The following is a 13,135-nucleotide window of genomic DNA, read 5'->3' as shown; positions in this document are numbered from 1 at the left end:
AACAAATCTGGCCTAAAGACTATTCTGCATGTGTTTTTCTGTGTGTGTAGGGACTCTTCTCGTGCTGCTGCAGAGGTTTGCTGTTATTTTCAGCAGTTTTAGTGGTTAAAAAAGACCTTTGAATGCCTTCACCGTACTGCCCCGAGCTAGCAGTGTTAGCCACATCCAGCTGTTAGCGACTCTCCTGGATTTCTCCGTTAATAGTTGTTACACGAAAAAAATAAAGTGTATTTGCCGAAAATCACCCTGGGATGATTTTACGTTGGACTTCCACTTTAAGTAACATTTTTTTACCTTTTAAAAAATGAAATTAAATGTTTTAATGGTAATGGAGTATTTTTACTTCTTCTTCCACGTCCCTGCAGCTTATAATATAATCACAGTCCCAGTCTGTAATTCAAACTAGCCCCACCTTTACTACCTGCACCATAAAAGTGATTAATGCATCAATAATTACCCAATAATACAATATTTATCCATCTCAAATGGATCTTTACTCCACTTTAACATTCGGATGATGATACATGAGTTTAAATGCATGACTCTGACTCACTACTCCTGCAGCATTTCTACTTTTACCTCAGTAAAAGCTCCCAACACTTCCTCCCCGCTGCGTCGAAAGGGTGGAGGGAGGACGGCGCTCGCTCCGCCTCCCTCCCCGCCCATCTCGTCGTCGCCGCTGCGGCCACCCAGCGGACACTGTGCGGCGCTGCCTGTTGTGATCAGAGAGCTGCAGAAGTCCGGACCGAGAACACGCACTGGGACGTTTCCCCAACCTCTAATACCTGGAATATATATATAAAGTAAACTCTGGTGTTTTACGCGTCTGCAGGAGAGACACCGTGTCCGCTTTGCGCACCGAAATCCCCCCGGTGGACTTTTCTTTCTCTCTTTTTGGTTTGAATGTGGAGTACAGGAGCCGTGCGGGGGAAATGAAGATGCTTCTGACGAGTTGAGAGGCTTCTCTCCGTCCCTCTGGACACCTAAGGACGTCCAGTTGTGTTTGTTTTTTTTAATTTGGCACGGGTCTGCATGGATTATCACCTGTGAGCGCGATTTTGGACTAAAAAAAAAAAGTGACGCACGTCCACCTCCGAGCGCAGCGCCCTCTCCCCAATGAAATATCTCCCTCCAGGATCATTAAATACGCGGATCGAGCTCAGTGAGATCAGCCACAGTGGTGCAAAGTCCCGTCCCGGTGCCGTGGTCTCTCTGTTGACCCCTCTGGACCCACTTCGGCAGGCAAAGCGCATTCCCATCCGCGTTATCAAGATGTTGACTGCGCACACCGGACACTTGCTACACCCGGAATATTTGCAGCCTTTGCCGCCAGCACCAGTGAGCATCGAGGTATTTCTTTTGTCTTTCATAAATGTGTTGTTATGTCACCCATGACAGCAGAGACAGATGATCAGTTACACCAATGTCTTATTATCTTTATTCTCTTCAACTTCAAATTAGAGCTGGAGCGATTAGTCGATTAATTGGAGAGTAATAAGCAACTTTCTTTGATGAATAAGTTTGTTTTAGTGGTGTTTGCTGCTGTTCTGTGTCGTGTTTGATGTTTAAGTGATTCTTTTTAGGTTTTACACAAAACCTAAAAACCAAACAAGAAGGCCTGCAGTTGTTTTTACGATCAATTCATTGTTTAGAGTAAGAAATGTCCAGAAGATGTCATCAAATATCTTCTTGTTTTGAGGCAAAATCCCACAGAAACTCCGTCTTATGATCCATGACAACATTAGAGAAGCTTGAACCAGAACCCTGCTTTGTTTGAAAAGTGACTGAATCCATTAATGATTACTAAAATGGCTGCAGAGTATTTTTTTCTTCCTCTGTGGATCAAATAGTCATATGAGCTCTAAAAACAGCAGTTTCAAAACACCACATTGCATTCTGGGAAAAACATATCAAGCATTTTACACTATTTTCTGTCATTTTATAGATAAAAGGATTCAAGTGTAAGATTAACTGCTAATTACTTGCTGCTAACTTTAACAGTTCACAGGACCACAGAAGACTAACTTCATGTTTCTTACTCTTTTTGCATGATACCTAAGTGTCTCTGGGCAGAATACAGTAAAATAAAGAAAATGCTAATCAGAATCTATGTTTTATTGTAGCTGGATGCCAAGAAGAGTCCACTGGCCCTGCTGGCACAGACCTGCTCTCAGATTGGTAAACCAGACCCTCCCTCCTCCTCCAAGCTGGCAGGCCAGGGGGACAAGGAGTCCAGCAGTCGGTTGTCCGGCTCCAGCTTGAAGCACGGGGAGCACCGCCCCTCCCTGGAGGACAAGTGTAGCTTCAAACCCTACAACAAAGGCAACGGAGACTGCCGCAGAGACGGAGTTACTAGCAGCTTTAACAGCAGCAGCAGTGATAAAGTGGGGTTCAGGGTACCCAGCAATAATGTTATCACTAACGGAAATTCCACCAACGGCCATCATCCGCCCCACGCTGCTTCACCCAGCTCTAGAGCCAGCAGCAGCACCCCGCCAGGACACACTCAGCAGCAGCAGCAGCAGCAGCAGCAGCCCCACAAACAGAGCCAGTCTCCTGGTGGACAGTCACAGTCCGAGACGCTTAGTGGAGAAGCTGCACACGAGCGGGGCAGTCCCACCAGCACGAGCAGCAATAACCCCAGAAAAGACGCAGACGTAAGCAAGAACATCTCGGACAGTCCACACGATGCAAACTCCAGCCACGCTCGAGCCAGCACGAACTGCAGTAACGGCAGCTCTGACGGTGGTTCCAACCACGAGGGAGGCAAAGAGTCGGCCCAACCGAACCTCCGCCCTGGACGCATTACCCCTATTTCTCCTTATAAGACAAGCCAGCCCCTCTTCCCCCTGCCCTCCTCTAATATGGGCTACCACGGATCTGTAGTGGGGGCTTACGCAGGCTACCCGTCTCAGTTTGTTCCCGGGCTGGACCCAACAAAGTCGGGGCTCGGCATGGGAAGCATGGGAGTTCCAGGAAAGCACCCGAGCTCCAGCCCTCTCACTGGAGCCTCCCCTCCTTCCTTCATGCAGAGTTTATGCAGGGACCCCTACTGTCTAAGCTATCCGGGTGTATCCCATCTCGGCGGAAGCAACTGCAACTCGTGCATCCACGACCCTTCCTCCAGCCTCAAATCAAACTTCCCATTGGTTTACCCCTCCCATCCGCTGCACTCTCTCCACCAAAGCTCTATGTCGTCCAGCGTGTCCTCCTCCCTGTCACATCCCCTCTACACGTACGGCTTCATGCTCAACAACGACCCTTTGCCTCACGCCTGTAACTGGGTCTCTGCCGGGGGGCCCTGCGACAAACGTTTCGCCACGTCAGACGAACTCCTGGCTCACCTCCGCACACACACGGCCCTGTCTGTGGGGATGGACAGTAAGCTGCTCTCTGCTTCCTCCTCTGGACCTGCATCCTGCCACCTTCACCTCCCCCACCAGAGCAGTCCAGGCTCCATGCCCGGCTCCCTCTCTCTCAGGGCGCCCCACAGCCTGGGTCTAGCTCGCTATCACCCCTACAGTAAGGTCCACCTGCCCCCTGGACCCTCCTCCATTGCCCTGCACTCTCTGCCCACCACAGGCCCGTACTACCCTCATTACGCTCTTTACAGTCAAAGACTTGGATCTGCATCTGCTCTGGGCTACCAGTGATACACCGTCCACTATGTTCAAAAGAATAGTTGGACATTCTGGGAAATACGCATATTCGCTTGGCGGAGAGTTAGCTGAGAAGATTGATACCACACTCGAATATTTGTTTTAAATATAAAACCAGAGGCTTCTTAGCTTAGCTTAGCTTAGCTTAGCTTAGCTTAGCTTAGCTTAGCACACCTACTGGAAACAGGGGGAAACAGCCAGCCTGGGTCTTTCCAAACCAGCACCTCTAAAGCTCACTGATTAACACCTTATATCTTGTTAGTTTAATACATAAAAAGTGTAAAAATGACAATTCAACATTTTACGGAAGCAACAGGACTCCAGGAAGTCACTGCTCCTTGCCTAGAGATTATCCAGCACATAACTCTGTATTTGCAAGTGTTAAACAAATAAAATATAGCGTATTAATTAGCTTTAGCTTCAGAGCTGCTGCTGGACAGAGCCAGGCTAGCTGTGTCCCAACTGTTTTACGTCTTTGAGCTAAGCTAAGCTAACCAGCTGCTGCCTTTAGCTTCATATTTAACAAACAGATACAAAAGTGATGTTATTCTTCTCATCTCACTTTGCTGCGAGAAAGTCAATAACGCGTATTTTCCGAAAAAGGTTGAACTATCACTTGAAGCATTTTACTTAATTGTGGCAAGTTGCTGCTTTTCTCTGACTTCAGACTGGATTCAAGTGGAACCAGGACGTGGGATTGCAAGCCCTGGATTTTGACCTGAGGGCCTCTTCACACTTTCTTTTTTCATACATTATATATAAGATTTGGTGTTTCTAATCAGGCTCCATCCTACAGATCAGAGAACACATGTGGCTCTTGCATGTCTGCACATTGCTCGGATACTTTTGCAACAGAAATGACCGCCCTTGGGCGACTCCTGCCGCCCCGTGGGCTCTGCAAATTGACGGTTGGACGCTGCGTAACAGCTCTTGGATGTTCAGGATTCTCGCTGCAGACGATGATGATTTAGCGCGGAAAAATGCGGCGCGGCGGGGACGGCGATAAGTTGCAGCCGTGGGCTGATGCAAGTCAGGGCCACAGTCGCTTTTCTCCCTGCAAGAGATGCATGTAAGCTTCACACAGCGTACACTCCTTAGCTGTTTATTCAGCCCCGATGGTTTGTGATGATTTGTTTTGGTTCCTTACGTTTGGTTTATTCCTACTGAGAAGTTGTATTTATTTTGTACCGGGGGAATCTGGCTTTCATGTTTACCGCATACATCTCCTTTTACAATCCTCTGGCATGTTGGAAGAGCCCAGATGACACATGTCGACTATTTCTTAACACGTCTCCGAGAATGAATGTTGAAATCACATCTCTCTCTCTCTCTCTCTCTCTCTTTCTCTCTCTCTCTCTCTCTCTCGCTCTCTCTCTTCGAGCTCCTGAGCTTTTTTCTTTCTTCTGTTTTTTTTTTTTTAAAAACCGCAAATCAATAAAAATGAGATGTGATATTTTTTATGTAAAAAGATTGGAACACCCCCGTGTCGGTGTCCGGTTACAGGGGAGGTCGTATTTTGTTAAATAAATCACACTGAAGATGTTTATTCTGTTCTGTCTTCATTTCTGCTCTGACATCGCTTAGAAACACGTGAATGTTTTATATAAACCGTATGAATTTAAGGTCACAATTTTGAAATTAAGGAGCTGATATTTACGCTGTCAATCACAACAAACAACCGAGCTTTTGATGCTGATTTCAGGTTCGTTTTCACCTTTAATGTGCTCCTTTCCTTTGCACGGCCTGATGCATTTACAGGGGATTTTTCATGATTTACGACAAAAAAACAAACGAGGAACATCTCTCGAACCTGTAGAGTTTGAACGTCTCTTTCTGGCATTACAGTAAGACGTGTTCAGATCCTTTATTTAGTTAAAAGTACTCAAACCACACTGAGACTACTACAAGTAAACGTCCCGCTTTCAAGGCTTTCTTTAGTAAAAGCATCGAGTACTGATCGTGCAGAGAAACGTTCCCTCAGTCAGTGTTTTGTTCTTATATATTTAATTATTTCTGGGTTAATATAACTGCTGCGTTCATGTGTATGTCTCATTTGAACTGATTTATATCCTGTTGGGTGGTTTAACCTACAGCCATGCATCATGTTCTGTGAGATCATCATCTGTTTGTAGCCTCGCTGTCCTGTGAGAACCACGTACCTCTAAAAAAAAGTTTACTCTTCTACGACTTTTCCAGCTGATCCGAGACGTGTTTTAAAGACTTTACTGTCAACTGACCTCACCTTCAACTAAAGCTGTCTGACAAATGAAGTGCAGTATTTACAAAAGCACCACATTTCACCCGAGATGTAGAAGAGTCGAAGCGTAAAGTCGCATAAAATGGAAACACTCAAGTACGAGCACCTCGCGTTTGCACCGTACTTGACTGGTTGCATTTCACCACTTCTCTCTCTCTCTAGCTCCCTACTTTTGCTCTTGACGCAGCTATTTCTGTCACGTAAGTGCTGCAACGCTCTCTCATATCATTACACTTTTGATTTCTACCATATACAAGCCGCTTCTGATCGAGTGAACCTCACACCTAAGAGAGGAAAAAAGAGGTGAAGTAGTGAAAGCGAGATGTAAACTTTGGCCAGTTGTATTCTGTCAGCTTGGCTTTGGGAGGATTTGCACCGGCGGCTATTTTTACTGTGAAAGAGTAACATGATTGACGACTTTGGGTGTGCTTTACTTCCGTGTCGACAGTGCAGCTCATGAGCAGGCCTCGGGGATACGACTCGCATTCCTCCGTTCTGCAGTAAATGCAGTGTCACCTTAAAGCTACAGCATCCGTGTTTAAAGCTCGGGGGCTTGGAGCGTCATCCGCGGACAGGACAGTCAAAGCTTTCAGGATGTAACGTATACACACTGTAAGGTCCTGATGCAAGATGAAGAAGTCAAGGCTGCGCTCAAGTTACCCCGTGATTGGCAGCGGTAATATGGCATTTCCTAGCAACATGACACTGCGACACCCTCGGTAAAGTTTCGATGACCCGCGGTGGTCACTCAACTCTGACAGGGGAACCCAAGGGGGTCCAAATGTGCCGGTGCCCCCCTGTAAGAAGATAAAAGCGCTCCTGTTTCAGTAGTCGGTGATGCTGTAGGAGGAGGGCATGAGAGCCTCCTGTAGGTCCACTCTGGGGGTTTCACGTTGCCAGATTTGCCCTAAAAAAAACAAACAGACGCACTTAAGTTTATTAAGCGTTGGCTGCTGATACGACAACGTAAGGCAGACGATGCAAGTCCTGGAATTGATCTCAGAGGATGTTTTATGGCAGTTACAGATATGTATTTACTGTACTAAAGGTATAGGGTGGCTGTATAGTGTTGGATTGGGATGCCACCTATTGGTGACCAACGAAACCTTTCCAATCAAGAGGAGACACGATGGTGTGTCTCATCTGTTTAATTTAACACCAACTTGCCTCAAAGTGCTGCAAATGAAGATGAACCTGACACAAATCAACCTCACATTGATGCTAATTTGTGGGTTTTGTCATAAATAAACAAGGATAAACAAAGGAAATATTATGGAAAATGAATGATTACAGGTTTTTTTGCTTAAGGAAGGAAGAAGTAAAACATTTTATACATTATTATATATCCCAGATTTATGTTTAATTTAATGACTTACTTGTGAAATGTATTACAGAATAGAATAGAAATACTTTAATGATCCCAGACTGGGACATGATTATGCTACAGCAGCAGTGGGTCAGCAAATAAACACTTTGTACATAACATAAATAGAATCAAATATATACATAGTGTATATATACAGTGCACAGGGTGCTATAAACAATAAACAATAATAATATATACAACAAAATACACGGTGGTGTAGTGGTTAACACTGTCGCATCCCGTCTGGGGCCCTTCTGTGTGGAGTTTGCATGTTGTCCCCGTGTCTGCGTGGGTTTTCTCCGGGTTCTCCGGTTTCCTCCCACAGTCCAAAGACGTGCAGGTCCCGTGCTAATGTCTCATGGAGCCCCTCGCTCGTCTGCAGATTCTGTTTCTTGTCTTTATTTGATCCACTTTAAACAGCAAATACGACTAGTGTTAAATGTAAACCGTTATTACCACATGTGAGGTGAAAGAGAAGGTTTTTATTAAAGTTAGCTGCTATTCATTTAGCATCTGTGGTGCAGTGAATACTCCCTTTTAATGCCGATTAGCTGATTCATTATCATCAGAAATCATTTTAATAATCAAATCAAGTCAAATTGCAACAAAATGCTGCTTGAATATTCAGCTTGTTGTAAATGTAATGTTGTTTTTTTTGCATTTTTTGTAGCAAACTAGAAAGTGAGGCTCACTCTGGAGTTTTATTCCTATAAAATTAAATTAATTGGCTTAAATAATCTGTATTTTAATAGATCATTATTTAATAAAAGTCTACTTTGTTGCTTTTTCCCAGAGTGTCGCTACAAAACAGTCGTGAGCTGCAGCCCGACTTCTTTAGTGCTTCACTTCCACATTCCAGCGACTGTATGTCATGCTTTAGCAAACACGTCCAAATACATCAGATATTCTTAAAAACACACACACACACACACACACACACACACAAACGCAGCATCTCGTTTCTCGTTCCCATCCACTGACATGACGTCACCCACGCTCGCAGCTGCTTGCATAATGATAAAAGCCAGTGAGGCTGTGAGACACTGAAACACTGTTTTCATCATTCACAGCTACTAAATCACCGAGTCCCGAGGCACAAGACATCTGTTGAAAGCCGATTCCTTATCAGCCTTCCAGCGTGAGTTTGAGGAACATCTGGAGTTTCTGAGGACTTTGGCACATGCACGGAAACGCTGGAAAGCTCACAAAGAAGACTAATTTTCCAGAACGTGTTAACACTTTCACTGTAGAGCGGTTGATCCGTCGCGTTTACTGTAAATGAACGTGGTGCTCATGAAGGAAACCAGACAAATGCGTATTTGTGATTGCTCTACATCAGGAACGGACTCTTTAAAAACATCTTTACAGGAAACAGTTATTATTGTTGACCTAAGTTGGGCATATTAATGTGTTCTTGCTACGTCCATCAAGCACAGAACGTATGTAGTTTACCGGCACGACTTCTTAGTAATATTTGAAACAATGAGTCCTTCATTTCAGAAAGAGGTAGACAAACAACAGGCTTAAGGCCAAGGCCTGGTTACACAAAGACAGACTTTGACTTTGTCTTAAAGATTTAATCCGTAACACTTTCATTTAGTTAAATGTCTGTTAAAGTGTAATACCGGCGCAAAATCATCCCGTGGTCTTTTTCGGCACTTACACTCATCGAATATGCCATCGAGTAACAGTGATTAGCTCGGGGCAGTACGGTGAAGGCATTCAAAGGTCTTTTTTAACCACTAATGCTGCTGAAAATAACAGCAAACCTCTGCAGCAGCATGAGAAGAGTCCCTACACACAAAACAAAGCATCATCAGCGTAGTTAGTGAAGCCAGAGTTTATTAAAAGAGTGTTTTAAAGACTTACCTACTGGCCCCTGTACCAGCTCCTCTCATAGTAAAGTCCATTCAAGTGGATTAGCAAAGTCAATCCCAAAGGAAGGAGCCCATTGGTGCTTTGTTTTCTGTGTAGGGACTCTTCTCATGCTGCTGCAGAGGTTTGCTGTTATTTTCAGCAGCATTAGTGGTTAAAAAAGACCTTTGAATGCCTTCACTGTACTGCCCCGAGCTAATCAGAGTTAGCCCCGTCCGGCTGTTAGCGACTCTCCCGGATTTCTCCGTTAATAGTTGTTACACGACAAAAAACTGTCTCGATGGCTTAGTCTTATCTTGAGAGGAGCCAGAGTTTATTAAAAGAGTGTTTTAAAGACTTACCTACTGGCCCCTGTACCAGCTCCACTCATAGTAAAGTCCATTACAGTGGATTACCAAAGTCGATCCCAAAGGAAGGAGCCCATTGGTGCTTTGTTGTATATGGGGAAGGGTTTCTAACTTTTAAGGCTTAAAAAAAGTCTCTCAAACATCAAATGTTTTATAAGATTGTAAAATATCTTTGTGAAACCGGCCCCAGAACTGTCACGAGCAGATTTTACCAACTATAGCTAGCTAATAAAGCTAATAAAGCTAATGAAGCTAATGTTAGCCCCATTAGTTGGTTAAAACCCCCCGTCCCCAAAGGTCTTAAATTATGGAAATTATTCTTATTATGATTAATAATGATAATTATTATTGTTATAAGACACAGTACAGACACAGTAAACGGTGCGATTCAGGCTGAGGCTTGTGTCACTGTTTCACAGCACCTTCCATTTACAGCTTTCCCTGTAAATTTACTTAAGCTTTAAACACACACACACACACACACACACACACACTGAACACATCCTGTCTGTTGTAGGTTAGTGGCAGGGATCAGGTCTGCTAGTTAGACTAAACAACAGCATTTGAGTGGATTTTCTGTCCCTCATTAATCATCCTGACAGCCTGAAAAACAACATTTCCTCCTTAATGACTGTATTTGAGTAATCATGTCTGCTTATTTCCATGCAGGCATCTCTTTCTCATTCTGGTTTGTATTTTCTTTCTTCTCTCCCAGTCGCCGTTCGTCCGTGTGTGTGTGTGTGTGTGTGTGTGTATTTTGGAGCCTCGTTCTCCTGACCTCCCAAGTCTGTGGCGTGGCATCTGCTCTAGGTCACGCTGGCCAATTACATCCATGAAGAGGGTGAAAAACCAAAAGGAATGAGGGAATGTGACCGTGAGGATCCAGATGAGGAAGGCAGAGGATGGTGTCACCACCTCCCTCCCGCCGCATGTGGCTAACCCAGCAGCACCCGCTGGCCTCCAGGCCTCCGCTGGTCGCTGCCAAAGCACGTTTTTCCGTTAAGCACCGGGTCTGTGATGCATGAGAGCTGACAACTGAGCTCGGAGCCCTTCAGAGCGGAGCCAGATCAAAACCAGCTGGGGCCAAGCACATTAGTAAAGAAACCATAATTGCGTTTGCCCTCTTGTACACCACTAAACTCCCTCTGTCGACATTTTTTTTTTTTACAGACATGAGGAGAGAGAGGTGGGGGAAGAAGTACTCCGACTTTTCACTCACAGTGAGTAAAAGTACTGTTACAAGTCACACATTTTACAGTAAAAGTAGAAAAATATTAGAATTTAAAGCAAACTTAGATCCCAAAAGTGTGTAAAATGGCCCATTTCAGACTCATATAGTGTGTTATATATTTATATTACAGTTATTGGTGCATTAAAGTGTAAGCACCACAGTTATTAAATACATGTAGTAGAATAAAAAGTGAAATGTGTCAATTTGAAATGCAGTGTAGAAGTCTAAAGTAGCAGAAATTGGAAACACGTTTTGGTGAGGTGGGCTTTTGTAGAGCGTGTTTACACATGTACGAGCCTTCTGACGTCATTTCCTGTGCGCCTGTTGGGACATAGAAAAAAGAAGGAGGGACCATGCGCGGACATTTAACAACAACAACAATGGCGATGAAAGGTTCACGTTGGTGTGATGCGGAGGTGGAGTGTTTACTGCAGATTTGGTCGATGAAAAGATTCAAAAACAGTCGACAAGACGCACAAAAACTCAGAGGTCTACGGAAAGATCTGGAAACAAAGCCACGCACACGCGATCAATGCGTGTGACGTGTTACGGCGTGATGACGTATGGACAGCAAGAAGCATTCTCCGAGGCCCAGGTAGTGTGAGTACAAACGGGCCTGGAGGGGGGGACAAGGACCCTAAAGCCCGGGGCACGTAGTGAGACAGTGTGAGTGCGCCCTTAAAATAAGAAGAATCATATTTATGTGGAAGAAGGTTAAACTCAAGGTTGTTTGCATCATTGAATTTGTGCGCCTTCGAAAATAGTTTAGGCACAAACAAAAAAATGAAATAAACAACAACATAAAGAACCTCCCCTCCCCCCTCAGCTGCCGGTAGCTCCTATCAGGAAGCCGATTGGCCGGATGACTCCTAGCCGACACGCAAGCGAATTACTCGGAGCCTGGAAAGACGGATTTCCGCGTGATCTCACGTTAGCGCGAGAATTCAGCTGCTGTGCACGTAAGTAACACGTTTCCTTAACTTAAACAGACGTTCGATTGACTATTTTCGCAGCATTTTTGTAAATAACAAACGCGTCTTTAGGGCGCACTCACACTGTCCTTCCGCACCGGGCCAAAACAGGTTTTTCGGGTCAAGCCTAGTGCGTTTGACCAGTGTGAGTGCACCCGCTCCGCGCATAACTGCAGCCAGCTGGCCGTCCACGGGCCGTCTGAGAGAGGTGGGCTTTTGTAGAGCGCGTTTTCTACATGTACGAGCACGAGCGCGCGCACGTGTACGAGCACGATAATTTATGTGCGCCTGTTCGGACATAGAAAAAAGAAGGAGGGACCATGTGCGGACATTTAACAACAACAACAATGGCGGCGAAAGGTTCACGTTCGTGTGATGCGGAGGTGGAGTGTTTACTGCAGATTTGGTCGATGAAAAGATTCAAAAACAGTCGACAAGACGCACAAAAACTCCGAGGTCTACGGAAAGATTTGTAAACAAAGCCACGCATCGTGATGACGTCATCAATACGTGTGACGTGTTACGGCGTGATGACGTATGGACAGCAAGAAGCATTCGCCCAGGCCCAGGTAGTGTGAGTACAAACAGGCCTGGAGGGGGGGACAAGGACCCTAAAGCCCGGGGCGCGGTGCGGAAGGACAGTGTGAGTGCGCCCTAAGTGTAGAAATCGTTTCATTTGTAAAGTGTTGTTTATTTACAGCGTCTGAGAAAAATACGCAGCTCTAACGCAAATGTATTTCGGTATTTTCCCCCCAATGGAAAAGAGAGAAAAGCGAGTTGGGATGGATTTACTTTAAAGAAATAAAAATACCCTCTCCGGTGCAGGCTGATTTATCGTTGCATGTGGTATTTTGACGTTGCAGTGGATCAACGCGTCGTGCGCAGCTCAGTCTCAAAGCGAGAACAGTGTATTTTCAACGTTTTCAGCCCCGTCTGTGGGTGGACGTAAGTTATGGGTGTGTGTGTGTGTGTGTTTTAGAAACATCAGTATAGCTTCGGCTGACATCTGTGTTCTCTTTATTTTTGGACCACTTGAAAAAGCCCTCATAGTCGGATGATGGATGAAGTGATAAAGTTGGAGAGAGGACAGAATGAAAGCGGAGGAGTTGAGTTCTGGGAAGCAGAAGTCGGCTCTCTGGAGCTCACGGACGATTCAGACGAAGCGTCGCCGCAGATGTTTGTAATCTGCCACTTAATGATTTTGATGCAAGAAGCAATTTCACTGTCACTGAGACTCATGCGTTTCTTTCTTTGGGCTTTTATTTTGTAGGACTGGTTCGGGCTGATTGAGAGGTTAAAGGCTTGTCATGTGGAGAAGAAGCCGCTCCATGCTCTGTCATCATTAATCACCGGGGCTGTCAGGCTGCACCCGGGGCTCACTCAGACCAACCGGGCAGACCCGGCCCTGACCGGCAACAACAACACCCCG

General features: G+C 45.2%; 1 protein-coding gene across 1 annotated transcript; it reads left to right on the top strand.

Annotated features, from left to right (window-relative positions):
* Positions 1 to 738: 738 nt before the first annotated feature.
* LOC310958896 (zinc finger protein 703-like) lies at positions 739 to 5,201 on the top strand. The gene is made up of 2 exons (XM_083930049.1): positions 739 to 1,350; positions 2,124 to 5,201. Exons 1-2 carry the CDS (start codon positions 1,117 to 1,119, stop codon positions 3,651 to 3,653), a joined length of 1,764 nt encoding a protein of 587 aa, XP_083786175.1. The 5' UTR covers positions 739 to 1,116; the 3' UTR covers positions 3,654 to 5,201.
* Positions 5,202 to 13,135: the final 7,934 nt, after the last annotated feature.

This window comes from Echiichthys vipera, assembly GCF_963691815.1.
Source record: "Echiichthys vipera genome assembly, chromosome: 16".
Taxonomy (NCBI): Eukaryota; Metazoa; Chordata; class Actinopteri; order Perciformes; family Trachinidae; genus Echiichthys; species Echiichthys vipera.
This window is presented reverse-complemented; position numbering and strand designations above follow the sequence as displayed.

Excerpts from the sequence above, each read along its gene's own strand:
- LOC310958896 (XM_083930049.1), top strand. The coding sequence starts at position 1,117 with ATGAAATATCTCCCTCCAGGATCATTAAATACGCGGATCGAGCTCAGT. Across the intron at positions 1,351-2,123 it reads CAGCACCAGTGAGCATCGAG|CTGGATGCCAAGAAGAGTCC; the intron begins GTATTTCTTTTG and ends GTTTTATTGTAG.